This window comes from Scyliorhinus canicula, chromosome 18 (assembly GCF_902713615.1).
Source record: "Scyliorhinus canicula chromosome 18, sScyCan1.1, whole genome shotgun sequence".
NCBI classification, from domain to species: Eukaryota; Metazoa; Chordata; class Chondrichthyes; order Carcharhiniformes; family Scyliorhinidae; genus Scyliorhinus; species Scyliorhinus canicula.
The window spans coordinates 65200979-65228917 of NC_052163.1; the positions used below are offsets into that span (position 1 = coordinate 65200979).

Here is a 27939-nt window from a genome sequence, read left to right on the forward strand (position 1 = left end):
CAGTATCAGAGAATGATAGCGTATACAGTATCAGAGAATGATAGCATATACAGTATCAGAGAATGATAGCGTATATAGTATTGGAAAATGATAGCGTATACAGTATTGGAGAATTATAGCATATACAGTACCGGAGAATGATAGCATATACAGTATCGGAGAATGATAGCGTATACAGTATCAGAGAATTATAGCGTATACAGTATTGGAGAATGATAGCGTATATAGTATTGGAGAATGATAGCGTATATAGTATTGGAGAATTATAGCGTATACAGTACCGGAGAATGATAGCATATACAGTATCGGAGAATGATAGCGTATACAGTATCAGAGAATTATAGCGTATACAGTATTGGAGAATGATAGCGTATACAGTATCAGAGAATTATAGCGTATACAGTATTGGAGAATGATAGCGTATACAGTACCGGAGAATGATAGCATATACAGTATCAGGGAATGATAGCGTATACAGTATCGGAGAATGATAGCGTATACAGTATCAGAGAATTATAGCGTATACAGTATTGGAGAATGATAGCGTATACAGTATCAGAGAATTATAGCGTATACAGTATTGGAGAATGATAGCGTATACAGTACCGGAGAATGATAGCATATACAGTATCGGAGACTTATAGCGTATATAGTATTGGAGAATGATAGCGTATACAGTATCAGAGAATTATAGCGTATATAGCATCGGAGAATGATAGCAGAAACCATTTCAGAGGTTGCTGTATTTATTTATCTCAATTTCTTTATTATTAATACTGGAAACCGGATTGCTAAGACACGTATTATTTTTTGTAACATTTAAAATCAAAGTGCAGCTTATAGCCAACCGGTTAAACATACAACATTACTCTTCCACAAATACTTTATGAATGAAGTATCATTGATATAAATATTTCTAAAGTTAAATAAAACTGGAAATATTTAGTGCAAAAGAAGTTTAGTTTAAGTTTGAAAAGGCTATAAATTGATATTGAAGGAAGGATTGACTTGTAAAATTGTGTAGCGGCATTAATATTATCATCCAGGTTTCCTCCATTCAGTAATTCTGGACATTGTAAGATAGTCTATTTGTAAAAGATAATGACTACAGAAAGCGTTTACAAATATGTGTATTTTTATTTGTTCCTCATATACTTGTTACCCATTCCTAGCTGTCCTGTGATGAGTCTTTTCCTTGAATATTTGCAGTGTGCTGAACGTGCTCCCAGGATGGTGTTTAAGGAGGGAATTCTGGGATGTTAACCCAGCGGGAATGAGGTTGCGAAGCCATCGGGCTAAAATTCTGCAGCGTAAGTAATTAAGATAAATGTCCAAGTCAGGGTGATGGTCTTCATAATGTTGTTGTCCTGATGTGATAGATTTAGTGACACTGAAAGATGCTGTCAAAATGAGCTGGGTGTATCTCACTGACTAGACCAACATTCATTGCCCATCCCTAATTGCCGTTGAGATTTCAGCGTCACCTGTAGATCTCACATTGATGTCACAGAGGGCTGGTAATGGAGTGGCTGACAATGGCAAGAGACATCACTACATATAGGAAACAAATCATTCCTTTCCAGAGCTGATGCCTTGTTCTCTGGCTTGCTGGTTGCAAACTGTGATTAACTTTGATTCATCGCCCATTCTGCAGATGTTGGAAATCTGAAATGAATCTGAAAAAGAAACTTCTTTTGGAAGATCATTGGTCTGAAACATTAACTTTGTGTCTCCCTTCACAGATGTTACCAGACCTACTGTGCATGTCAAGCATGCTTATGTTTTTATTCCAGTTAAATGCATAAATATTATTCATCTGAACGTCTCCATATGAGTGAATTCCACATTCTAACCATTCTCTAGCAAAAGGTATCTCCATGCACAATAGTGACCAAAATCAGTTTGGTTTCCCCTAGAAATTCAGCCGAAAAGCATCTTGAAATAAAAATTATCCTGTTTTGAGAGAGCCTATCCTAACTCAGCTTGCACATCTGAAGTGATGTTCCCAGAAATACCCAAAAAGCGGGATACACAGGCTCCGTAAACACTGTCTTGAATTTGTGGATTAGATTCATGGTGTTACTGATTCCATAAAAGTCCAGTGTCCCCTCAGGATAGTCGAGGTAGACCCCGATCCGCTGGTGCCTCCCTGAATGTACAGTGACCTCTTGTTTATTGTGAAGTGCCGAGCATTTGCTGTTGCTATACAACAGGCACCAGGAGAGATTGTTCCTCCCAATTAGGCTGCACATATTCGACCCTTTCCTTCTGATCCCTTTGTAAGTGACCCCGATTCCCACCCAATGTCCGCTCATTTCCACCTCCCAGTAACAGCGACCCTCCGAAATGCTCTCGGCACACAACACTTGGGGGAAGTTGCTGAACCTCTCTGGATGTTCAGGGTAAGGGACGCTGTCAGGGTCGACATCTGTCACTGTGCTGTTGTTGTCCGACAGGAGGAGATGCTTGTGCGCCGTGTTCGGGTTAAATGTCAGCCGGAGGGCATCTGGAGATACAAGGGAAAATGATTAGTGCAGCAATCATCATAAAGGCAGTTCTTTTTGAGTTACCAATGGATTCATTGGGTCATTATCCTGCCACTAGACAGCCCGCCTGATGTTCCTTCCATTACCATTGAGACACAGCTCTGTGTCGGGGCTCACTTTAAGTTTACAGCCCTTAATCTTTGATGAGGTTGACCACTCTTGCCCGAGATTGCCAGAGAGACTTTTGACAGGATGTGACGAGTGGAGTCCCGCAGTGATTGGGCCTCAACTTATATCAATGACTTAGTTGAGGGAAATAAAGACACGGGAGCTAAATTTGTAGATGACACAAAGGTGGGTCGGAAAATATGATGTGAAGTGGATATAAGGAGTTTGCAGACGGATATAGATAGGTTGAGTGAGTGGGCACAAATCGGCAGATGGAGCATAATGTGGGAAAGCATGATGTTGGTCACTTTGGCAGGAAGAATTAAAAAAGCAGAGTGTTTCTTAAATGGAGAACGGCTGCAGAATTCTGAAGAGCAGAGGGATCCAGGTGTTCTCGTGCGTGAATCAGAAAAGTTAGCATACAGTTTTAATAATAAAAAAGACTAATGGAATGCTATTCTTTAACAAAGGAGGAATTGGGCATTAAGGATGTTATGCTTCAGTTATACAGGGCCACAGATGTAAAACCACATCTCAAATACTGTGTGCACAGGAGAACACAAGAAACAGAAGCAGGAGTAGGCCACCAGGCCCTTCAAACCTGCCCCTCCATTCAGTACCATCATGGCTGATCTATGCCAACCTTAATTCCTTTCTGTGCCATTTCCCCACAGACCTCTGTTCCTCGATCTATCAAATATTTATCCACCTCCACTTTAAATACTTCCAATGATCCAGCCTCCACCACCCTCCGGGGGAGAGAATTCCAGAGATAACCATCCTCTGTGAGAGAAAATTTCTACCCATCTCAGTTTTAAATGACCACCCTTTATCTTGTAGCTATGTCCTCTTGTTCGAGACTGTCCCACTAGTGAAAACATCTCACCATCTACCCTGTCAAGCCCCTCACTCTTCTAAACTTCAAGGAATACAGACCCAGACCATTTAGTTTCTCTTGACAGGACAGCCCTCTCATCCCAGGAATTAACCTGGTCAATGTCCTTTGGACTGTCTCCAATGTTACTTTTTAGGTAAGGGGACCAGATACACGCAGTATTCCAGGTGAATGAGGAGTTTTAATTTCTCTCACAGTGTTGTACGCCTTTGGAACTCTCTGCCTCCGAAGGCGATAGGGGTGGGTTCATTGAATATTTTTAAGGTGGAGGTAGATAGATTCTTGTTAAAGCAAGGGAATCAAAGGTTATTTGGGATAGACAGGAATGTGGAGCTCAAAATACAAATATATGTGTGATGAATGTGGGAATTTCAGATATATTGTGCTATGTCTATTTGGTGTAGTAAGAGTTAAAACTGGCTTAGTGTATGACTGCTGCAGTCATGTTTTTTAAGAAGTTCTGGTTTAACAGCAGACACTGGCTGCAAGGGTGCAAATAAAGCATCGTGAAAGTAAGATCATCATTCATTCCAACCGTGTATATTGTTTACCCGAAGTTGGGTGAATGGAAATTTGTTTATATAAAGAAGGTTCCCTGGGGAGTAGATAGTTAGAGACATTGGGCTTGATCCTGCGCTGTTGGGATTCTCCGTTTTGCCGGCAGGCCGGAGGTTTCCCGATGGCATGAAGCTGCCCTACAATGGGAAACCTCATTGGCTGGCTGGCCAGGCAGAGAATCCTGAGGGCCCACCACATCAGAAATCTGGGCTTCTTCCAGCAGCGGGGGGAGACACTGAGGTCCCTGCAGCAGCGAGGGGGTGGGGTGTACACTGAGATCGGGAGACACTGAGCCCTTCAAGCAACAGGGGGCGGCACTGAGCTACTTCCAGCAGCGGGGGAGACACTGAGCTCCTTAGAATAGCAGTGGGAGGCACTGAGCTACTTCGAACAGCAGGGGGAGGCACTGAGCACTTCCAGCAGTTTGGGGGGGGGGGGGGGGGGTGTACACTGAGCTCAGGAGACACTGAGCCCTTCAAGCAACAGGGGGTAGCAATGAGCTACTTCCAACACCAGGGCGAGAAACTGAGGTCCTTCCAACACCAGGGGGAGACACTGAGGTCCTTCCAACACCAGGGGGGACATTGATGAGCATTCAGGAATGGAAGCTCCAGTTCCGATGAAACAACAACAATACTGAGGTGAAGTGAAGCATCCTAGATGGTGCATTCACTGAGACCAGTGACATAATTCAACCAAAAACATTTCTAAGTGTGATTGTAGGTGGATTTGGCAGCCTGTTTCCCAGCGGCTTTTTGGATGAGATCCACACCGTAATTCAACACACTCAGGGCGCAATTTAACAAAAAAAAGAGTGCCGTTTAGGATGGGTTTAGCGGGGTTGTTCTTGACACTTTTAATGCCGAGAATGACCCCACCATCAAATGGGAATGGCCCCCGAGGCCACACTTACTTTTATTTCCTGTACTGAGAAGCTCCGCTTGGCAGTGCAGCAAGAGATTGAGGCACCATCTCTCAGCCCCTGGACACGACAACCTGACTCCCGCAACACCCCAACTTACTGTTGGGGGTCGTCGGACCGCCCCGCACCCCACTTCATACGGGCAGGGCATCCCCAGGCCCGGTCCACAGCGTGGGCAAAATGCCATCTGAGCACCTTGGCAGTGCCCCTGCCAGTCAGGCAGTGCCACAGTGGCACCTGGGTGGCACTGTCAGAGTGCCCAGGTGGCACTATCAGAGTGCCCAGGTGGCACTATCAGAGTGCCCAGGTGGCACTGTCGGAGGGCCCAGGTGACACTGTCAAAGTGCCCAGGTGGCACTGTCAAAGTCCCCAGGTGGCACTGTGGGAGTGCCCAGGTGGCTCTGTCAGAGTGCCCAGGTGGCACTGTCAAAGTGCCCAGGTGACACTGTCAAAGTGCCCAGGTGACACTGTCAGAGTGCCCAGGTGGCACTGTGGGAGTGCCCAGGTGGCTCTGTCAGAGTGCCCAGGTGGCACTGTCAGAGTGCCCAGGTGGCACTGTGGGAGTGCCCAGGTGGCTCTGTCAGAGTGCCCAGGTGACACTGTCAAAGTGCCCAGGTGACACTGTCAAAGTGCCCAGGTGCACTGTCAGAGTGCCCAGGTGGCACTGTCAGAGTGCCCAGGTGGCACTGTCAGAGTGCCCAGGTGACACTGTCAGAGTGCCCAGGTGGCACTGTCGGAGGGCCCAGGTGACACTGTCAGAGTGCCCAGGTGGCACTGTGGGAGTGCCCAGGTGACACTGTCAAAGTGCCCAGGTGGCACTGTCAGAGTGCCCAGGTGGCACTGTGGGAGTGCCCAGGTGGCTCTGTCAAAGTGCCCAGGTGCACTGTCAGAGTGCCCAGGTGGCTCTGTCAAAGTGCCCAGGTGGCACTGTCAAAGTGCCCAGGTGGCTCTGTCAATGTGCACAGGTTAGAGGTTCCATAGTGTCCAGATGGCATCAGCAGTGCCAGGGTGCCGCCCTTCCCATACACCAACCACCCAGGGATCTCCGATCACCTGGGAGACCCTCCCAAGTGCCATTCCGCCTGGTTCCCATCTGTGGAGTGCCGTGCTAAACGGTGCCCATCTGAGCTCTCCTCAGCACACCTGATAGATCTGGGGGTTGGTTAGTTCTGTCTCGGGGCTGGTTAGTTCTGTCTCGGGGCTGGTTAGTTCTGTCTCGGGGCTGGTTAGTTCTGTCTCGGGGCTGGTTAGTTCTGTCTCGGGGCTGGTTAGTTCTGTCTCGGGGCTGGTTAGTTCTGTCTCGGGGTTGGTTAGTTCTGTCTCGGGGCTGGTTAGTTCTGTCTCGGGGTTGGTTAGTTCTGTCTCGGGGCTGGTTAGTTCTGTCTCGGGGCTGGTTAGTTCTGTCTCGGGGCTGGTTAGTTCTGTCTCGGGGCTGGTTAGTTCTGTCTCGGGGCTGGTTAGTTCTGTCTCGGGGGCTGGTTAGTTCTGTCTCGGGCTGGTTAGTTCTGTCTCGGGGGCTGGTTAGTTCTGTCTCGGGGGTTGGTTAGTTCTGTCTCGGGGGCTGGTTAGTTCTGTCTCGGGGCTGGTTAGTTCTGTCTCGGGGGCTGGTTAGTTCTGTCTCGGGGCTGGTTAGTTCTGTCTCGGGGGCTGGTTAGTTCTGTCTCGGGGCTGGTTAGTTCTGTCTCGGGGCTGGTTAGTTCTGTCTCGGGGGCTGGTTAGTTCTGTCTCGGGGCTGGTTAGTTCTGTCTCGGGGGTTGGTTAGTTCTGTCTCGGGGCTGGTTAGTTCTGTCTCGGGGTTGGTTAGTTCTGTCTCGGGGCTGGTTAGTTCTGTCTCGGGGCTGGTTAGTTCTGTCTCGGGGGCTGGTTAGTTCTGTCTCGGGGCTGGTTAGTTCTGTCTCGGGGCTGGTTAGTTCTGTCTCGGGGGCTGGTTAGTTCTGTCTCGGGGCTGGTTAGTTCTGTCTCGGGGCGTGTTAGTTCTGTCTCGGGGCTGGTTAGTTCTGTCTCGGGGCTGGTTAGTTCTGTCTCGGGGGCTGGTTAGTTCTGTCTCGGGGCTGGTTAGTTCTGTCTCGGGGCTGGTTAGTTCTGTCTCGGGGCTGGTTAGTTCTGTCTCGGGGCTGGTTAGTTCTGTCTCGGGGGCTGGTTAGTTCTGTCTCGGGGCTGGTTAGTTCTGTCTCGGGGCTGGTTAGTTCTGTCTCGGGGGCTGGTTAGTTCTGTCTCGGGGCTGGTTAGTTCTGTCTCGGGGCTGGTTAGTTCTGTCTCGGGGCTGGTTAGTTCTGTCTCGGGGCTGGTTAGTTCTGTCTCGGGGCTGGTTAGTTCTGTCTCGGGGCTGGTTAGTTCTGTCTCGGGGGCTGGTTAGTTCTGTCTCGGGGCTGGTTAGTTCTGTCTCGGGGCTGGTTAGTTCTGTCTCGGGGGCTGGTTAGTTCTGTCTCGGGGGCTGGTTAGTTCTGTCTCGGGGGCTGGTTAGTTCTGTCTCGGGGGCTGGTTAGTTCTGTCTCGGGGGCTGGTTAGTTCTGTCTCGGGGCTGGTTAGTTCTGTCTCGGGGCTGGTTAGTTCTGTCTCGGGGCTGGTTAGTTCTGTCTCGGGGGCTGGTTAGTTCTGTCTCGGGGGCTGGTTAGTTCTGTCTCGGGGCTGGTTAGTTCTGTCTCGGGGCTGGTTAGTTCTGTCTCGGGGCTGGTTAGTTCTGTCTCGGGGGCTGGTTAGTTCTGTCTCGGGGCTGGTTAGTTCTGTCTCGGGGGCTGGTTAGTTCTGTCTCGGGCTGGTTAGTTCTGTCTCGGGGCTGGTTAGTTCTGTCTCGGGGGCTGGTTAGTTCTGTCTCAGGGCTGGTTAGTTCTGTCTCGGGGGCTGGTTAGTTCTGTCTCGGGCTGGTTAGTTCTGTCTCGGAGCTGGTTAGTTCTGTCTCGGGGCTGGTTAGTTCTGTCTCGGGGCTGGTTAGTTCTGTCTCGGGGGCTGGTTAGTTTCTGTCTCGGGGCTGGTTAGTTCTGTCTCGGGCTGGTTAGTTCTGTCTCGGGGGCTGGTTAGTTCTGTCTCGGGGGCTGGTTAGTTCTGTCTCGGGGCTGGTTAGTTCTGTCTCGGGGCTGGTTAGTTCTGTCTCGGGGGCTGGTTAGTTCTGTCTCGGGGGCTGGTTAGTTCTGTCTCGGGGCTGGTTAGTTCTGTCTCGGGGCTGGTTAGTTCTGTCTCGGGGTTGGTTAGTTCTGTCTCGGGGCTGGTTAGTTCTGTCTCGGGGCTGGTTAGTTCTGTCTCGGGGGCTGGTTAGTTCTGTCTCGGGGGCTGGTTAGTTCTGTCTCGGGGGCTGGTTAGTTCTGTCTCGGGGGCTGGTTAGTTCTGTCTCGGGGGCTGGTTAGTTCTGTCTCGGGGGCTGGTTAGTTCTGTCTCGGGGCTGGTTAGTTCTGTCTCGGGGCTGGTTAGTTCTGTCTCGGGGTTGGTTAGTTCTGTCTCGGGGCTGGTTAGTTCTGTCTCGGGGCTGGTTAGTTCTGTCTCGGGGCTGGTTAGTTCTGTCTCGGGGCTGGTTAGTTCTGTCTCGGGGCTGGTTAGTTCTGTCTCGGGGGCTGGTTAGTTCTGTCTCGGGGGCTGGTTAGTTCTGTCTCGGGGGCTGGTTAGTTCTGTCTCGGGGGCTGGTTAGTTCTGTCTCGGGGGCTGGTTAGTTCTTGCATGGACATAGTTATGTGTGCCTAACCGCACACTTAACAATGCAAATCAGATCATGACGTCGCGTGAGATTTCATTCGATCTCGTGAAGCGTAACGAGCATCGGAAATCTCGGAAGAGACCTCTCACGAGATTTACCGGCTCCACCGTCACATTCCGGCAGGACATGGCCGGTAAATCGCACACTTTGTCATTTTTTTGGACCTTGGGGAGTTTCTCCCCAGTCCAGCCCACACTTTTTTCAGCAAGGGGAGCTGAAGTTGCCAGCAAGATCGGCTCCTCAGAGATCGGGGCACCATTTTGAAAAGGCGCCATGGTCTCTCAGTGGGCCCCCCACACATGAGCAATGTCACCCCCCCCACAGACATGCACATTATGCCACACCCCCAAATGAGGACACCCCTCCATGTGGTCGCTGAGGGCCCCCCAGCCTTTACAGGCCTCCCCATCCCCCCTTTCATACCCCCTCTTCAGGACCCCCATCCTCAACCCACCACAACCTTTATGAGACCCTTCATATCCACCCTTCAAACCCCTCTCAACCCCTCTCATCCTCCCCTTTCATGGGCATGGCCGTGTCATGCTCCTCGTGTGCGATGTGGGAGCTCAGGGACACGTCCACTGTCCCTGGCTCCTTCACGTGCAAGAAGTGTGTTCAGTTGCAGCTCTTGTTAGACCGCTTGACGGCTCTGGAGCTGCGGATGGACTCACTTTGGAGCATCCGTGATGCTGAGGAGGTCGTGGATAACACGTTTAGCGAGTTGGTCACACCGCAGGTGAAGGTTACTGAGGGAGATAGAAAATGGGTGACCAAAAGAAAGAGCAAGAGTAGGAAGGCAGTGCAGGTGTCCCCTGCGGTCATATCCCTGCAAAACAGATATACCGCTTTGGATACTGTTGAGGGAGATGGCTCACCAGGGGAAGGCAGCAGCAGCCAGGTTCATGGCACTGTGGCTGGCTCTGCTGCACAGCAGGGCAGGAAGAAAAATGGCAGGGCTATAGTGATAGGGGACTCGATCGTAAGGGGAATAGACAGGCGGTTCTGTGGACGCAATCGAGACTCCAGGATGGTATGTTGCCTCCCTGGTGCAAGGGTCAAGGATGTCTCGGAGCGGCTGCAGGACATTCTGGGGGGGAGGGTGAACAGCCAGCTGTCGTGGTGCACATAGGCACCAACAATATAGGTAAAAAACGGGATGAGGTCCTGCAAGCGGAACTCAGGGAGTTAGGAGTTAAACTAAAAAGTAGGACCTCAAAGGTAGTAATCTCAGGATTGCTACCAGTGCCACGAGCTAGTCAGAGTAGGAATGTCAGGATAGATAGGATGAATGCGTGGCTCGAGAGATGGTGCAAGAGGGAGGGATTCAAATTCCTGGGGCATTGGGACCGGTTCTGGGGTAGGTGGGACCAGTACAAACCGGACGGTCTGCACCTGGGCAGGACTGGAACCGATGTCCTAGGGGGGGTGTTTTCTAGAGCTGTTGGGGAGGGTTTAAACTAATGTGGCAGGGGGATGGGAACCGATGCAGGAAGTTGGAAGGTAGTAAAACAGGGACAGAAGCAAAAGGAAGTAAGGGGAAAAGTGCAAGGCAGAGAAGACATAGTCAGAAATCTAAAAGGGCGACAGTACAAGGTACAGTGACTGAGGGGAGCACAGTGAATAGGCCCAGTAATAACAAAAGGAATAAAACTGGAGATGTTAAGATTCAAAACAGAGGTAAAAAAACCAACGTAAGTGTACTTTACCTGAATGCTCGTAGTATTCGGAATAAAGTAAATGAGTTGGTGGCACAAATCATCGTAAATGACTATGATTTAGTGGCCATTACTGAAACATGGTTAAAGGATGGTCACGACTGGGAGTTAAATATCCGAGGGTATCAAACTATTCGGAAGGACAGAGTGGATGGTAAGGGAGGTGGTGTTGCTCTGTTATTTAAGGATGACATCCGGGCAATAGTAAGGGATGACATCGGTGCTATGGAGGATAAGGTTGAATCCATTTGGGTGGAAATCAGGAATAGTAAGGCGAAAAAGTCACTGATAGGAGTAGTCTATCGGCCACCAAATAGTAACGATATGGTGGGGCAGGCAATAAACAAAGAAATAACTGATGCATGTAGAAATGGTACAGCAGTTATCATGGGGGATTTTAATCTACATGTCGATTGGTTTAACCAGGTCGGTCAAGGCAACCTTGAGGAGGAGTTTATAGAATGTATCCGCGATAGTTTCCTAGAACAGTATGTAATGGAACCTACGAGGGAACAAGCGGTCCTAGATCTTGTCCTGTGTAATGAGACAGGATTGATTCATGATCTCATAGTTAGGGATCCTCTCGGAAGGAGCGATCACAATATGGTGGAATTTAAAATACAGATGGAGGGTGAGAAAGTAAAATCAAATACTAGTGTTTTGTATTTAAACAAAGGAGATTACAAGGGGATGAGAGAAGAACTAGCTAAGGTAGACTGGGAGCTAAGACTTTATGGTGGAACAGTTGAGGAACAGTGGAGAACCTTCCAAGCGATTTTTCACAGTGCTCAGCAAAGGTTTATACCAACAAAAAGGAAGGACGGAAGAAAGAGGGAAAATCGACCGTGGATATCTAAGGAAATAAGGGAGAGTATCAAATTGAAGGAAAAAGCGTATCAAGTGGCAAAGATTGCTGGGAGATTAGAGGACTGGGAAATCTTTAGGGGGCAACAGAAAGCTACTAAAAAAAGCTATAAAGATGAGTAAGATAGAGTATGAGAGTAAACTTGCTCAGAATATAAAAACAGACAGTAAAAGTTTTTACAAATATATAAGACAAAAAAGAGTGGCTAAGGTAAATATTGGTCCTTTAGAGGATGAGAAGGGAGTTTTAATAATGGGAAATGAGGAAATGGCTGAGGAACTGAACAGGTTTTTTGGGTCGGTCTTCACAGTGGAAGACACAAATAACATGCCAGCGACTGATAGAAATGAGGCTATGACAGGTGAGGACCTTGAGAGGATTGTTATCACTAAGGAGGGAGTGATGGGCAAGCTAATGGGGCTAAAGGTAGACAAGTCTCCTGGCCCTGATGGAATGCATCCCAGAGTGCTAAAAGAGATGGCTAGGGAAATTGCAGATGCACTAGTGATAATTTACCGAAATTCACTAGACTCTGGGGTGGTCCCGGTGGATTGGAAATTAGCAAACGTGACGCCACTGTTTAAAAAAGGAGGTAGGCAGAAAGCAGGAAATTATAGGCCAGTGAGCTTAACTTCGGTAGTAGGGAAGATGCTGGAATCTATCATCAAGGAAGAAATTGCGAGGCATCTGGATAGAAATTGTCCCATTGGGCAGACGCAGCATTGGTTCGTAAAAGGCAGGTCATGCCTAACTAATTTAGTGGAATTTTTTGAGGACATTACCAGTGCACTAGATAACGGGGAGCCGATGGATGTGGTATATCTGGATTTCCAGAAAGCCTTTGACAAGGTGCCACACAAAAGGTTGCTGCATAAGATAAAGATGCATGGCATTAAGGGTAAAGTAGTAGCATGGATAGAGGATTGGTTAATTAATAGAAAGCAAAGAGTTGGGATAAATGGGTGTTTCTCTGGTTGGCAATCAGTAGCTAGTGGTGTCCCTCAGGGATCTGTGTTGGGTCCACAATTGTTCACAATTTACATAGATGATTTGGAGTTGGGGACCAAGGGCAATGTGTCCAAGTTTGCAGATGACACTAAGATGAGTGGTAAAGCGAAAAGTGCAGAGGATACTGGAAGTCTGCAGAGGGATTTGGATAGGTTAAGTGAATGGGCTCGGGTCTGGCAGATGGAATACAATGTTGACAAATGTGAGGTTATCCATTTTGGTAGGAATAACAACAAACGGGATTATTATTTAAATAATAAAATATTAAAGCATGCCGCTGTTCAGAGAGACCTGGGTGTGCTAGTGCATGAGTCACAGAAGGTTGGTTTACAAGTGCAACAGGTGATTAAGAAGGCAAATGGAATGTTGTCCTTCATTGCTAGAGGGATGGAGTTTAAGACTAGGGAGGTTATGTTGCAATTATATAAGGTGTTAGTGCGGCCACACCTGGAGTATTGTGTTCAGTTTTGGTCTCCTTACTTGAGAAAGGACGTACTGGCGCTGGAGGGTGTGCAGAGGAGATTCACTAGGTTAATCCCAGAGTTGAAGGGGTTGGATTATGAGGAGAGGTTGAGTAGACTGGGACTGTACTCGTTGGAATTTAGAAGGATGAGGGGGATCTTATAGAAACATTTAAAATTATGAAGGGAATAGATAGGATAGATGCGGGCAGGTTGTTTCCACTGGCGGGTGACAGCAGAACTAGGGGACATAGCCTCAAAATAAGGGGAAGTAGATTTAGGACTGAGTTTAGGAGGAACTTCTTCACCCAAAGGGTTGTGAATCTATGGAATTCCTTGCCCAGTGAAGCAGTTGAGGCTCCTTCATTACATGTTTTTAAGGTAAAGATAGATAGTTTTTTGAAGAATAAAGGGATTAAGGGTTATGGTGTTCGGGCCGGAAAGTGGAGCTGAGTCCACAAAAGATCAGCCATGATCTAATTGAATGGCGGAGCAGGCTCGAGGGGCCAGATGGCCTACTCCTGCTCCTAGTTCTTATGTTCTTATGTTCTTATGGCCCTCTCTGGCCCAAACCCTTGACAGTGCCGCCCAGGACCTGGGCACCCTGGAACTGCCACACAGACACCCTGGCAATTCCGTTGCCAGCTGGCATTGCCACCCGGGCATCTTGGGAGTGCCAGGGTGGCAGTACCAAGGTGCCAGGCTGACACTGCCACGGTGTCTGCATGCCAGAGGAGAGTCAGGGGACCACCCAGGGATCTCCACTGGTCTCGGAGGCGCCCCAGATGCCATTACGCCTGGTACGGGTTTGCGTGAATCAGTATTAAATGGTGACGGGCAAGGCCTCGCTGAGAAAACTGTTAGTTCGCCGGCGCTGGGAGAAACCAGCACACTCATATTTAAATTAGCCTAATGGATCATTTAAATATGCTGATCTGGATCACGCCCAGCGCGGGCGAGATCCAGATTGTGACATCTCGTAAGGTTCGGTTGAATCTTGCGAGATGACTCAAGCATCGTTAATATCACGAGAGGCCTCATTGATTCAATGGCCTCATCGCGTCACTAAGCCGGGCGCGACGAAGCTGGTAAATCACGCCCCAGGTATCTCTGCACAGACTAAGATCAGAGAAGGGACTTTGCTCATTTGTGAGGTTGAGCTCCAGTATGATTATTCTTCAACATATAACACCTAGACAGGGTGAATAAATGTCCCATATTCTCAGGGATTGTCCCTTCGTTCCATTTCATTTCATTTCATTTTTCTTTTGACTGTTTACCCCATGTTCCTCAAGGAACTCCCTTTGTAAGAGTTGCCAGGACAGCCTTTGAGAGACAGACCCTGGGAGTCTCTGTTAATGATTTGAGTAGGACTGCAAATCTGAATCAGCTGAGAGAGGAGATGTTGTGACACCACAATATAAGATGTAACTTCTGGTTCCTTTAAACCACCCACCCTCATGCTCGCCACCAGCCCTCCCGTTGTCATGGTTACCAAACACCCACACACCCACCGAAAAAAATCCTCCCGGTCTCACAGTTAAATTGCTTCTTATTTTGGTCATCCTGCTTACTGATGTTCAGCACATACATACATTGTAAATAATCTGCTTTCTGTTGGCAGTTGGAGTCGGGCTTTGTTTCCACGAGAAATATAACTGGTGGGCCAGAGGAGATCGGTCTCTCAGTATCTGTGTACAGGACAGAAAATGTTCAAAATATATTCACTTATTTCTTTGTCGCTTCTTTTATATTTTTCTTCGGGATAATTGAAGTTCACACAGCGGAATGGAGCGCTAACCCTTCAAACGCTCCCAGCACAGATACAGCATTGGGTTAGATACAGAGTAAAGCTCCCTCTGCACAGTCCTCATGAAACACTCCCAGATCAGGGACAGCACAGGGTTAGATAGAGTAAAACTCCCTCTACACTGTCACCATCAAACACTCCCAGGACAGGTACAGCACTGGGCTAGATAGAGTAAAACTCCCTCTACACTGTCACCATCAAACACTCACTCCCAGGACAGGTACAGCACAGAGTTTCTTTTTAATTTAGCGTGGCCAATCCACCTACCTCGCATATTTTTGGTTGCGGGGGCAGAACCCACGCAAGCATGGGGAGAACGTGCAAACTCCACACCGACAGTGATCCAGAGCCGGGATCAAACCTGGGAACTCAGCACCGTGAGACAGTAGAGCTAACCCACTGTGCCACCGTGCTGCCCCCTACAGCACAGAGTTAGGTACATAGTAAAGCTCCCTCTATACTGCCCACATCAAACACTCCCAGGGCAGGTACAGCACGGTGTTAGATACAGAGTAAAGTTCCCTCTACACTGTCCTCATTAAACACTCCCAGGACAGGTACAGCACGGGGCTAGATACAGAGTAAATGTCCCTCTACACTGTCCTCATCAAACACTCCCAGGACAGGTACAGCACGGGCTAGATACAGAGTAAATGTCCCTCTACACTGTCCTCATCAAACACTCCCAGGACAGGTACAGCATGGCGTTAGATACAGAGTAAAGTTCCCTCTACACTGTCCTCATTAAACACTCCCAGGACAGGTACAGCACGGGGCCAGATACAGAGTAAATGTCCATCTACACTGTCCTCATCAAATACTCCCAGGGCAGGTACAGCACGGGGCTCGATACAGAGTAAATGTCCCTCTACACTGTCCTCATCAAATACTCCCAGGGCAGGTACAGCACGGTGTTAGATACAGAGTAAATGTCCCTCTACACTGTCCTCATCAAATACTTCCGGGGCAGGTACAGCACGGTGTTAGATTCAGAGTAAATGTCCCTCTACACTGTCCTCATCAAACACTCCCAGGACAGATACAGCACGGGGCTAGATACAGAGTAAAGCTCCCTCTGCACTGTCCTCATCAAACACTCCCAGGACAGGTACAGCACAGGGTTAGATAGAGTAAAACTCCCTCTACACTGTCACCATCAAACACTCACTCCCAGGACAGGTACAGCACTGGGTTAGATACAGAGTAAAACTCCCTCTACACTGTCACCATCAAACACTCACTCCCAGGACAGGTACAGCACAGAGTTTTTTTTAAATTTAGCGTGGCCAATCCACCTACCTCGCATATTTTTGGTTGCGGGGGCAGAACCCACACAAGCATGGGGAGAACGTGCAAACTCCACACCGACAGTGATCCAGAGCCGGGATCAAACCTGGGAACTCAGCACCGTGAGACAGTAGAGCTAACCCACTGTGCCACCGTGCTGCCCCCTACAGCACAGAGTTAGGTACATAGTAAAGCTCCCTCTATACTGCCCACATCAAACACTCCCAGGACAGGTACAGCACGGTGTTAGATACAGAGTAAATGTCCCTCTACACTGTCCTCATCAAACACTCCCAGGACAGGTACAGCACGGGCTAGATACAGAGTAAATGTCCCTCTACACTGTCCACATCAAACACTCCCAGGACAGGTACAGCACGGCGTTAGACACAGAGTAAAGCTCCCTCTACACTGTCCTCATCAAACATTCCCAGGGCAGGTACAGCACGGCGTTAGATACAGAGTAAATGTCCCTCTACACTGTCCTCATCAAACACTCCCAGGACAGGTACAGCACGGGGCTAGATACAGAGTAAATGTCTCTCTACACTGTCCCCATCAAACACTCCCAGGACAGGTACAGCATGGCATTAGATACAGAGTAAATGTCCCTCTACACTGTCCTCATTAAACACTCCCAGGGCAGGTACAGCATGGCGTTAGATACAGAGTAAATGTCTCTCTACACTGTCCTCATCAAACACTCCCAGGACAGGTACAGCACGGGCTAGATACAGAGTAAATGTCCCTCTTCACTGTCCTCATCAAACACTCCCAGGACAGGTACAGCACGGCGTTAGATACAGAGTAAATGTCCCTCATCACTGTCCTCATCAAACACTCCCAGGGCAGGTACACCTCAGGGTTAGATACAGAGTAAATGTCCCTCTACACTGTCCTCATCAAACACTCCCAGGACAGGTACAGCACGGGCTAGATACAGAGTAAATGTCCCTCTACACTGTCCACATCAAACACTCCCAGGACAGGTACAGCACGGGCTAGATACAGAGTAAATGTCCCTCTACACTGTCCACATCAAACACTCCCAGGACAGGTACAGCACGGCGTTAGACACAGAGTAAATGTCCCTCTTCACTGTCCTCATCAAACACCCCCTGGACAGGTACAGTGCAGGAATAGATACAGAGTGATGCACTATCAATTACGACGAGACGAGAGTAGAGTGTAATTGAGGCATTATTAAGCAGAGATGTGTAGCCTCCTGCAGCTGCTGCAGAAATGGCTGCAGATTGGTGAGCACACACATTTATACTCCGCCTACTGGGCGGAGCAAGCAGGCAGGGATCTACCCCCGTACCTGTAGTACAGGAGCCTTATCGTATTACACCTCATATGTGATATACACAACAGTGGTGACTACCACATTCACCCCCTATTCAAAAAAGTGTCCAGCGGGAGTGGTGCTATTTACATGCACAGGTTAAAATTTTTAGGGAAAGTTCACAACTTAAGATGATCGGGTGCCTTGATCCTCCGTTGTGAGCGCCGCAGTCCCGGTGGTGATGCAGGTGTCGGTTTGATCGCCAGGGACTCCGGGAGCGTGTTGACCTCATCTTCATCCACGGTTTGACCAAGGAGAGGATGGATCGTCCTGGAGCGGGGGCTTTAGTGGGGTGTGCTGAGGGGAGGAAGGGTGGCACCAGGGCAGGGGGGGGGGACCCAGCTGGTGCCAGGTCCCTGAGGGAGACTGTGTCTTGGCGGCCATCGGGGTACGCCGTACTGCGGGTTCGCGTGGAGTAGCTGTACCCTCTCGACAAACGTGTCCGCCTTGTGGAGCCGCACGTGCTTGCGGAGGTGAAGGGGTCCTGGAGCTACCAGGAACTGCTTCGTTGGGTGCAAAACCCCAGAGGTGGACTTCCTGGGGAAGGCAAAGAAACGTTCATGGGGGGTTTCGTTAGTCGCGGTGCACAGGAGCGACCGAATGGAGTAAAGGGCGTCAGGGAGGACCTCCTGCCAGCGGGAGGCCGGGAGATTATTGGACCGTAGGGCCAGTTGGATGGCCTTCCAGACCGTCCCATTCTCCCGCTCCATCTGCCCATTTCCCTGGGGGTGTAGCTGGTCGTCCTGCTCGAGGCAATGTCCCTGTTGAGCAGGTACTGGCGCTGCTCATCGTTCATAAATGAGGATCAGCGGTAGCTGTGGACGTAGGTGGGGAAACCAAACAGGGCGAAGGTGGTGTTGAGTGCTTTGATTACGGTAGCGGACGTCATATCGGGGCATGGGACGACGAAGGGGAATCTGGAGTATTCATGAAACATGTTAAGGAAATAAATGTTTTGGTCGGTGGAGGGGAGGGGCCCTTTGAAATCCACGCTGAGGCGTTCAAAGGGGCGGGGGCCTTCACTAGGTGCGCTCGGTCTGGCCGGTAGAAGTGCAGTTTACACTCCGCGCAGACCTGGCAGTCTCTAGTGATAGCCCTGACTTCCTCGATGGAGTAGGGCAGATTGCGGGCCTTTATGAAGTGAAAGAACCGGGTGACCCCTGGGTGACAGAGATTGTCATGTAGGGTCTGGAGTCGGTCTACTTGTGCGCTGGCACATGTACCTCGGGGGGCTCGTTGAGCTTCCCGGGGCAATACAAAATCTCGTAATTATGAAATGAAATGAAAATGGCTTATTGTCACGAGTAGGTTTCAATGAAGTTACTGTGAAAAGCCCCTAGTCACCACATTCCGGCGCCTGTCTGGGGAGGCTGGTACGGGAATCGAACCGTGCTGTTGGCCTGCTTGGTCTGCTTTAAAAGCCAGCGATTTAGCCTTGTGAGCTAACCCAGCCCCTTATAGGTGGAGAGCTTGATTCTCCACCTCAAGATTTTATCATTTTTGATCTTGCCCCGCTGTGTGTTGTTGAACATGAAGGCAACCGACCGTTGGTCAGTGAGGAGAGTGAATCTCCTGCCGGCCAGGTAATGCCTCCAATGCCGCACAGCTTCTACGATGGCTTGGGTCTCCTTCTCGACAGAGGAGTGCCGAATTTCGGAGGCATGGAGGGTGTGTGAAAAGAATGCCACGGCCCTGCCTACCTGGTTGATGGTGGCGGCCAGAGCGACGTCTGATGCATTGCTCTCGACTTGGAAGGGGAGTGCATCGCGGCCTTGATACGGTTGAAGGCCTGGTGAGCCTCGGCCGTCAGTGGGAAAATGGTGGAGTGAATGAGTGGATGGGCCTTGTCTGCATAGTTAGGGACCCAGTGGGCGTAGTATGAGAAGAACCCCAGGCATCGTTTGAGGGCCTTGGGGCAGTGGGGGAGAGGGAGTTCCATGAGGGGGTGCATGCGATCACGGTCGGGCCCAAGAACTCCATTTTGCACCACATAGCCGAGGATGGCTAAGCGGTTGGTGCTGAACACGCACTTCTCCTTGTTGTATGTCAGGTTGAGGAGTTTGGCGGTGTGGAGGAATTTGGAAAGGTTAGCGGCATGGTCCTGCTGGTCGTGGCCGCCGATGGTGATGTTATCCAGGTACTAGAAGGTGGCCCGCAGTCCGAAACGGTCAACCATTTGGTCCACAGTTAGTGACGCCGAAGGGAATCCAAAGGAAGTGGTAAAGGTGGCCGTCCACTTCAAACGCGGTGTACGGGCGGTACACCTTGTGAATGAGGAGCTGGTGGTAGGCAGATTTCAGGTCCACTGTCGAGAAGACCCAGTACTGTGCAATCTGATTGACCATATCAGATATGCGTGGGAGGGGGTACGCGTCGAGCTGCGTGTACCGATTGATGGTCTGACTGCAGTCAACGACCATCCTGTTTTTCTCCCCAGTTTTCACAACTACCACTTGGGCTCTCCATGGGCTATTGCTGGCCTCGATAATGCCTTCCCGTAGCAGCCACTGGACCTCACACCTGATGAAGGTCCTGTCCTGGGCACTGTACCGTCTGCTCCTGGTGGCGACGGGTTTGCAATCCGGGGTGAGGTTTGCAAACAGAGAAGGCAGGTGGACCTTAAGGGTCGTGAGAACGCAGACAGTAAGGGTTGGTAGGGGCCCGCCGAATTTCAGGGTTAGACTTTGGAGGTTGCACGGGAAGTCCAGGCCGAGTAGCAAGGCAAGCGCAGAGGTTGGGGAGGACGTAGAGCCGGAAGTCGCTGAACTCTACGCCCTGGATGGTGAGAGTGGGATCTGGAGGCCAGGGAGATTCTCTGGTTAATGGGGTGTACCGCAAGGGAGAAGTGCCTTACCGTATCCGGATGGATGAAGCTGTCAGTGCTCCCGGAGTCAAGAAGGCATGATGTCTTATGCTCATTGACATTTACTGTCGTTGACGCGGTCGCGAGGTTAGAACTTAGAACTTAGAACTTAGAACAGTACAGCACAGAACAGGCCCTTCGGCCCTCGATGTTGTGCCGAGCAATGATCACCCTACTTAAACCCACGTAACCCGTATACCCGTAACCCAACAATCCCCCCATTAACCTTACACTACGGGCAATTTAGCATAGCCAATCCACCTAACCCGCACATCTTTGGACTGTGGGAGGAAACCGGAGCACCCGGAGGAAACCCACGCACACACGGGGAGGACGTGCAGACTCCACACAGACAGTGACCCAGCCGGGAATCGAACCTGGGACCCTGGAGCTGTGAAGCATTGATGCTAACCACCATGCTACCATGACGCCCCATGAGGTTGTGCGGTCGGGACTGGTCGATTGTGATGGAGGCGAGACACGACTGGTGTTGGAAAGCCCCTGGCTGATCGGCGGCGGTTGCAGGCGATGAGCGGCCCGATGAGGTGCCTGATGAGCAGGGGTCCTGAGGCGGGGAAGATGGCGGCGTCCACGGGGTGCACGTGGTGGGAGGCGTTAAAGATGGTGTCGCCCACAGGCCGCATGAGGCCTGAGGCAAGCAAGATGGTGGCGCCCACGGGCAGCACGTGTTCTGAGGTGAGGAAGATGGCAGCGCCCACTGGCCACACGTGGGTTGCGGGGGCGAAAATGGTGGTGCCACGGATCGCATGTGGGGGGTGCAGGGACAATGGACCTGGTCACAGCGGCGATCGAGCGGGCCTGACACACAGCAACGAAATGTCCTTTCTTTCCGCAGGCCTTGCAGAGCGCGCTCCACGCCGGGCAGCGCTGCCGGGGTTGCTTTGTCTGTCCACAGAAGTAGCACTTGGGTCCCCCGGGGTTGGTTGTCTGCCGCGCGGCGCAGGCCTGGGGTTGGCTGGGGGCGGTCGCTGATTTGGTCCACGATGGGGTGTTCGCTGGTGGGGTCCATGATGTCCAGGAGGGGGGGGGGGCGACATGCGGTCAGGGCATATTCCTGTACATTACGGGAGGCGACCGTTAGTGAGATCGCGAGTTTCTTGGTCACCGCGAGGTCGAGGGTAGACCATTCTTTTTTTTAATAAATTTAGAATACCCAATTATTTTTTTCCAATTAAGGGGCAATTTAGCATGGCCATTTCACCTATCCTGCACATCTTTGGGTTGTGGGGCAAAACCCACGCAAACACGGGGAGAATGTGCAAACTCCACATGGACAGTGACCCAGAGCTGGGATCAAACCTGGGACCTCAGCGGCGTGAGACAGCAATGCTAACCACTGCGCCACCGTGCTGCCCGAGGGTAGCCCCTTCTAAGAGGCGCTGGCGGATGTACGCCGACCCTATGCCCGTAACGAAAGCGTCGCTAATTAGGAGTTCGGAATGTTCAACGGCCGAAACGGCCTGGCAATCGCAGTCCCTCGCCAGGGCGTGCAGGGCACGGCAGAAATCTGCCACAGACTAACCGGGGAGTTGATGCCGCGTGGACAGGAGGTGCCTGGCATAGACTTTGTTGGTCTGCTGAGAGTAGTTCACCTTCAGTAGCGCCATGGCCTCAGTGTAGGTAGGCGCGACCTGGATGAGGGGAAAGATATCGGAGCTCAGCCTCGTGTACAGGATCTGGAGCTTCTGTTCCTCTGAGGATGGTTCAGTTACAGATCCGATGTATGCTTTGAAGCAAGCTAGCCAATGTGCGAAGGCCGACTTGGCGTTGTCTGCTTGAGGGTGCAGCTGCAGGTGATCCGGCTTGATGCGGAGATCCACCATTGTAAAATCTCTGCTTAATAAATTGATGCACTATCAATTACGACGAGACGACAGCAGAGTGTAATCGAGGCTTTATTAAGCAGAGATATGTAGCCTCCTGCAGCTGCTGCCGAAATGGCTGCAGCTCGGTGAGCCCACACAGTTATACTCCACCTACTGGGCAGAGCCAGCAGGCGGGGATCTACCCCCGTACCCGTATTACACCTCATATGTGATATATACACAACAGTGGTGACTACCACACAGAGTAAAGCTCGTTCCACACTGTCTCCCTCAAACACTCCCAGGACAGGTAGAGCACGTGGTTTGATACAGAGTAAAGCTCCCTCTACGCTGTCGCTATCAAACGCTCCCAGGACAGGTACACTGAAGGTTTAGATATAGAATAAGAAAATGTTGGAAATCATCATCTGAAATAAGAATCCCTCTTCTATATCAGGAGCTTTGTATTGCTGTCTGATGAAGTTAAATATAATCTAATTATAAAATATTCTGTCAATAGAGTAAAATCCCAACAGATATGGTGGACAGACAGACTCGAGTCCCAACTCCCTGACCCACCCAGTGTGAAATCTCCCACTGCCCACCACAGGTTCTCATTGGTTTCTCAGAGCCAAATTTCTGGGTCACTCCTCATGAAATGTCCACTGTAAACTTCACCGAAAAACCCTCAAACTCATTTCAATAGGAAACATAAGAACATAAGAACTAGGAGCAGGATATGGCCCCTCGAGCCTGCTCCGCCATTCAATGAGATCATGGCTGATCTTTTGTGGACTCAGCTCCACTTTCCGGCCCAAACATTATAACCCTTAATCCCTTTATTCTTCAAAAAACTTTACCTTAAAAACATTTAATGAAGGAGCCTCAATTGCTTCACTGGGCAAGGAATTCCATAGATTCACAACCCTTTGGGTGAAGAAGTTCCTCCTAAACTCAGTCCTAAATCTACTTCTCCTTATTTTGACGCTATGCCCCCTAGTTCTGCTTTCACCCGCCAGTGGAAACAACCTGCCCGCATCTATCCTATCTATTCCCGTCATACTTTTATATGTTTCTATAAGATCCCCCCTCATCCTTCTAAATTCCAATGAGTACAAAGAACAAAGAACAAAGAAAATTACAGCACAGGAACAGACCCTTCGGCCCTCCCAGCCTGCGCCGATCTAGATCCTTATCTAAACCTGTTGCCTATTTTCCAAGGTCTACTTCTCTCTGTTCCCCACCCGTTCATATATCTGTCCAAATGCATCTTAAATGATGCTATCGTGCCCGCCTCTACCACCTCCGCTGGCAAAGCATTCCAGGCACCCACCACCGTCTGCGTAAAAAACTTTCCACGCACATCTCCCTTAAACTTTTCCCCTCTCACCTTGAAATTGTGACCCCTTGTAATTGACACCCCCACTCTTGGAAAAGCTTGTTGTTATCCACCCTGTCCATACCTCTCATAATTATGTCGACCTCAATCAGGTCTCCCCTCAACCTCCGTCTTTCCAATGAAAACAATCCTAATCTACTCAACCTTTCTTCATAGCTAGCACCCTCCATACCAGGCAACATCCTGGTGAACTTCCTCTGCACCCTCTCTAAAGCATCCACATCCTTCTGGTAATGTGGCGACAAGAACTGCACGTAGTATTCCAAATGTGGCCTAACCAAAGTCCGATATACCTGTAACATGTACAGTCCCAGTCTACTCAACCTCTCCTCATAATCCAACCCCTTCAGCCCTGGGATTAACCTAGTGAATCTCCTCTGCACACCCTCCAGCGCCAGTATATCCTTTCCCAGGCAAGGAGACCAAAACTGAACACAATACTCCAGGTGTGGCCTTACTAACACCTTATACAATTGCAGCATAACCTCCCTAGTCTTAAACTCCATCCCTCTAGCAATGAAGGACAAAATTCCATTTGCCTTCTTAATCACCTGTTGCACCTGTAAACCAACCTTTTGCGACTCATGGACTAGCACACCCAGGTCTCTCTGCACAGCAGCATGCTTTAATATTTTATAATTTAAATAATAATCCCTTTTGCTGTTATTCCTACCAAAATAGATAACCTCACATTTGTTAACATTGCATTCCATCTGCCAGACCCTAGCCCATTCACTTAACCTATCCAAATCCCTCTGCAGACTTCCGGTATTCTCTGCACTTTTAGCTTTACAACTCATCTTAGTGCCGTCTGCAAACTATTCAAGAGATGACCATAATAACATTCCCGTCAATGGGGATCCTAAGGAAGTGTGGAAGGGTACTCTGGCACTGCTCAGGTCACCTTGCTTACATCTTTCTCAAGACACACAACCTGCTGAATATTTTGTAGCATCATTTTCCTCCTGTAACCTCTTTTCAGCCTACCATAGCCGAGCAGCCTTGCCTCAGACCTGCGGCAGTGGATGCCAGCTTTAGCCACTGCGAGGCGTCACAGAAGATTCTTAGTCTCTATTTCCCTGTCCTGACCTCTACCCAAACACACTACCAGCAGACTGCCACCTTCCCCACCTCCTCTGCCCAACAGGTACTAAATCGGGTAGTGTAGGGGGTGGTTGGTGGGATAGAGAAGGGAATAGAGCCAACCTTCTCCCACACCATAATAGGCCGACGGACATGTGGCCATGACATGAAGCTACTGACCTTTGGAAACTTCTGCCTCCAGATGTGGGTTGAAGCTGCTGTGCAGATGTTCTGTGATATGATTGGACAGTTCAGTCATGGCGTTTTCCACAGCAGAAATTTTTACATCGATCTCGCAACGAGGGAGACGGATGGCATCTACAGGTTTGTTCAGTCTCCAATGTTCCTGGAACATTCAAGGGATTACTTCAAAATCATCAGATGAATATTCTCAACATACCTGCAATTTAAATTAACATGTGCAGATCTATCCATAGGAAGCAATAGAAAGGAAAGTAAGAATTTTAATTGTTGCTGTGTGTTGTCCGCCTGAAACGCTTCACATACAATGGGCTGGATTTAATGGGCTCGACGGTGGGCCATTTCCAGGAGACCCGCCCCGATTAAATGTGAATCAGGTACCTCAGTCAGCATCAGAGAGCCAATTAGAGGCCAGCAGTTCTTCAGTACCAACAGCTCCACCTGGAGCGGTGTCCATTTCTGGGACTGCAGGTGGTCTGGTACAAGGTGCGGTCAAGGGGGACTGCAGGAAAGGGAAATGAAGGGGCCATGCCACCTGGGTCCAGCCAGGCAGGTGGGGCAGGGGCGTCAATTTAAAAGGCAGGGGGATGCCTTGGACACAGCTGCTTGAGCAGATGGGATGCACTACCCAGGCCAGGAATATACCTCAGCTTTTCCACATGGTGTGGCCTCCTCAAACTGCTTGTAGAGTACCCTCCCCCATCTTATCCACCTTTCCTTCCCCCTTCCCCATCCACACATCTACAGCTGTCACAGTTTACCCTCTGATTTTAGTTTCTCTACAGTTTGGCCTTTCATACTTTTGGTCTCTCTGGGGACTGCCATTTGCACTCTTCCCCCTTTTTAAAAAAATGAATTTTATTCAAATTTGTATCAAAGTAGTTTACAGCAAATAAACACCTCGGGAAACATTCTCCCCAACAATCAACTATACAGTTTGTACAGATTTTTATCTTTTTTCACCCCGCCTCCCCATCACCCACCCTCCCACCCCCCTGCGACGAACAACTCCTCAAACACGGTCACAAACATCCCCAACCTTTTCTCAAACCCCCCTGCTGAGCCCCTTAACTCATACTTTATCTTCTCTAACCACAGGAAGTCGTACAGGTCACCCAGCCATGCTGCTACCCCCGGTGGCGATGCCGACCGCCACTCCAGCAAAATTCGGCACTGTGCAATCAGAGAGGCGAAGGCCAAGACATCGGCCTTCCTCCTCTCCATGAGCTCCGGCTTCTCTGAAAACCCAAATATAGCCACCAAATGGTTCCGGTCCACTCCCTCCTCCACTATCCTGGCTAAGACCATGAACGCTGCCGCCCAGAATCTTCCAAATTTTTCACAATCACAAACATGTGCGCATGATTTGCTGGCCCCCGCCCACACCTCTTACACTCATCTGCTACCCCCTGAAAGAACCCACTCATTCTCGCCCGAGTCATATGCACCCTGTGCACCACCTTAAACTGTATCAGGCTCATCCTTGCACAATAGGAGGTCCCTTTTACCCTTTGCAGTGCCTCATTCCTTACTCCCCAATTGATCTCCATTCCCAACTCCGCTTCCCATTTCTCCTTGATCTTCACAACCCGCTTGCCACCCTGCTCCCCCAGCCACTTATATATATCCCTAATTCTTCCCTCCTCTTCCACATCCAGAAGCAGCAGTCGCTCCAGCAGGGTGTATCCCGACAATCTAGGAAACCTTTCCAGACCTTTTGTGCAAAGTCCCTAACCTGTAGATACCTGAACTCACTACCCCTCAGCAGCTCTACCCTTTCCCTTAGTTCTTCCAGACTGGGGAACCCTTCCTCCAAATACAAATCCAGTATTCACCTTAACCAGCCCCATTTCCCTCTACCTCCTGTATACACTATCCATCCCCCTGGCAAAAACCTATGATTCTCGCACAGCGGCGTTAGCACCGACATCCCTTCCACCCTAAAATGCCTCCTCAGCTGATTCCATATCTTCACCGTGGACTGCACCACTGGGCTCCCTGAATACCTACTCGGAGCCATTGGCAATGCTGCCGTCACCATAGCCCTCAAACTAGATCTCTTACAAGATTCCTCCTCCATCCTAACCCACTCTACCCCTTCTCCTCTCAACACCGCTGCACCTTGTCCACATTCGCCGCCCAATAATAATGAGGCAAGTTTGGCAACGCCAACCCCCCCTGCTGCCTCTGCCTCTGTAGCAGGGTCCTCCCCACCATCGGCACCTTCCCCACCCATACAAAGTCAGAGATAATTGTGTCCACTTTCCGAAAAAAGGCCTTTGGTACAAAGATCGGGAGAGCCTGAAAGATAAACAAGAACTTCGGCAGAATATTCATTTTCACCACTTGGATCCTCCCCGCCAATGTGTATCCCACCACTTAAGATCCTCCCTGGCCACCTCCACCAGCTTCGTTAAGTTCCACTTATGGAGCCCCGACCATTCCCTCGCTACCTGAATCCCCAAGTACCTAAACCTATCCCTCGCTACCGTAAATGGCATCCCCCCTAAATTAGCCCGCTGTGTCAGTTGCACTCTTTCCCCTTGGTTTCTGTGGCTATTAGCACCCGGTTTCCCTGGGTTTCTGTGGCTATGACTCATCTTTCATTCTCACTCCACAGTATAAATATTTCCCACTTTCTCTGTCTTTAGCTTTGACAAAGAGTCATCTGGACTCGAAACATTAACTCTTTTGTCTCCCTACAGATGCTGCCAGACCTGCTGAGACTTTCCAGCATTTTCTTTTTGATTTCAGATTCCAGCATCCGCAGTAATTTACTTTTATCCAATAGTTTTACAAACCTCTGTTCGGCCAGCCCTCGGCCTCCCTTCTTCAAGAGAGAAGCCCGTCAGTCGGCTGATCCTCCCTGATATTTACACCCACACATTTCTGGTATCATCATAGAATCATAGAATCCCTACAGTGCAGATGGAGGCCATTCGGCCCATCGAGCCTGCACTGACTCTCCTAAAGGTCACCCCACTGAGGCCCACTCCCCCACCCTATCGCTGTAACCCCACCCAATCGTTGGACATTAAGGGGCAATTTATCATAGCCAATCCACCTAACCTGCACGTCTTTGGACTGTGGGAGGAAACCGGAGCACCTGGAGGAAACCCACATAGACACGGGGCACAGACAGTCACCCAAGGTCCAAATCGACCCCAAGTGCCTGGCACTGTGAAGCAGCCGTGCTAACCACTGTATCACCGTGACATGCTCATAAATCTTCTCTGCATCTTCTCCAATGTCTCTATTTTCATTTTATAATATGGTGACCAGAACCACACCGCTGGTCACCGGAATGGCAGCCGGTGACCAGCGGTGTCCCACAGGGTTCAGTGTTGGGGCCGCAGCTGTTC

The 27939-nt window shown here is 49.9% G+C and overlaps 1 protein-coding gene across 1 annotated transcript in view; it reads right to left on the reverse strand.

Annotated features, from left to right (window-relative positions):
• Nucleotides 1–746: 746 nt before the first annotated feature.
• Nucleotides 747–27939, reverse strand: part of LOC119953501 (E3 ubiquitin/ISG15 ligase TRIM25-like) — a 48540-nt gene continuing 21347 nt past the window's right edge. The window contains exons 4-6 of the mRNA XM_038777845.1: nt 24557–24722; nt 14359–14454; nt 747–2506 (exon numbers count right to left, since the gene is read on the reverse strand). Of these exons, the coding sequence (XP_038633773.1) occupies nt 1974–2506; nt 14359–14454; nt 24557–24722 (795 nt within the window). The 3' untranslated portion in view covers nt 747–1973. The remainder of the gene's footprint in view (nt 2507–14358; nt 14455–24556; nt 24723–27939) is intronic.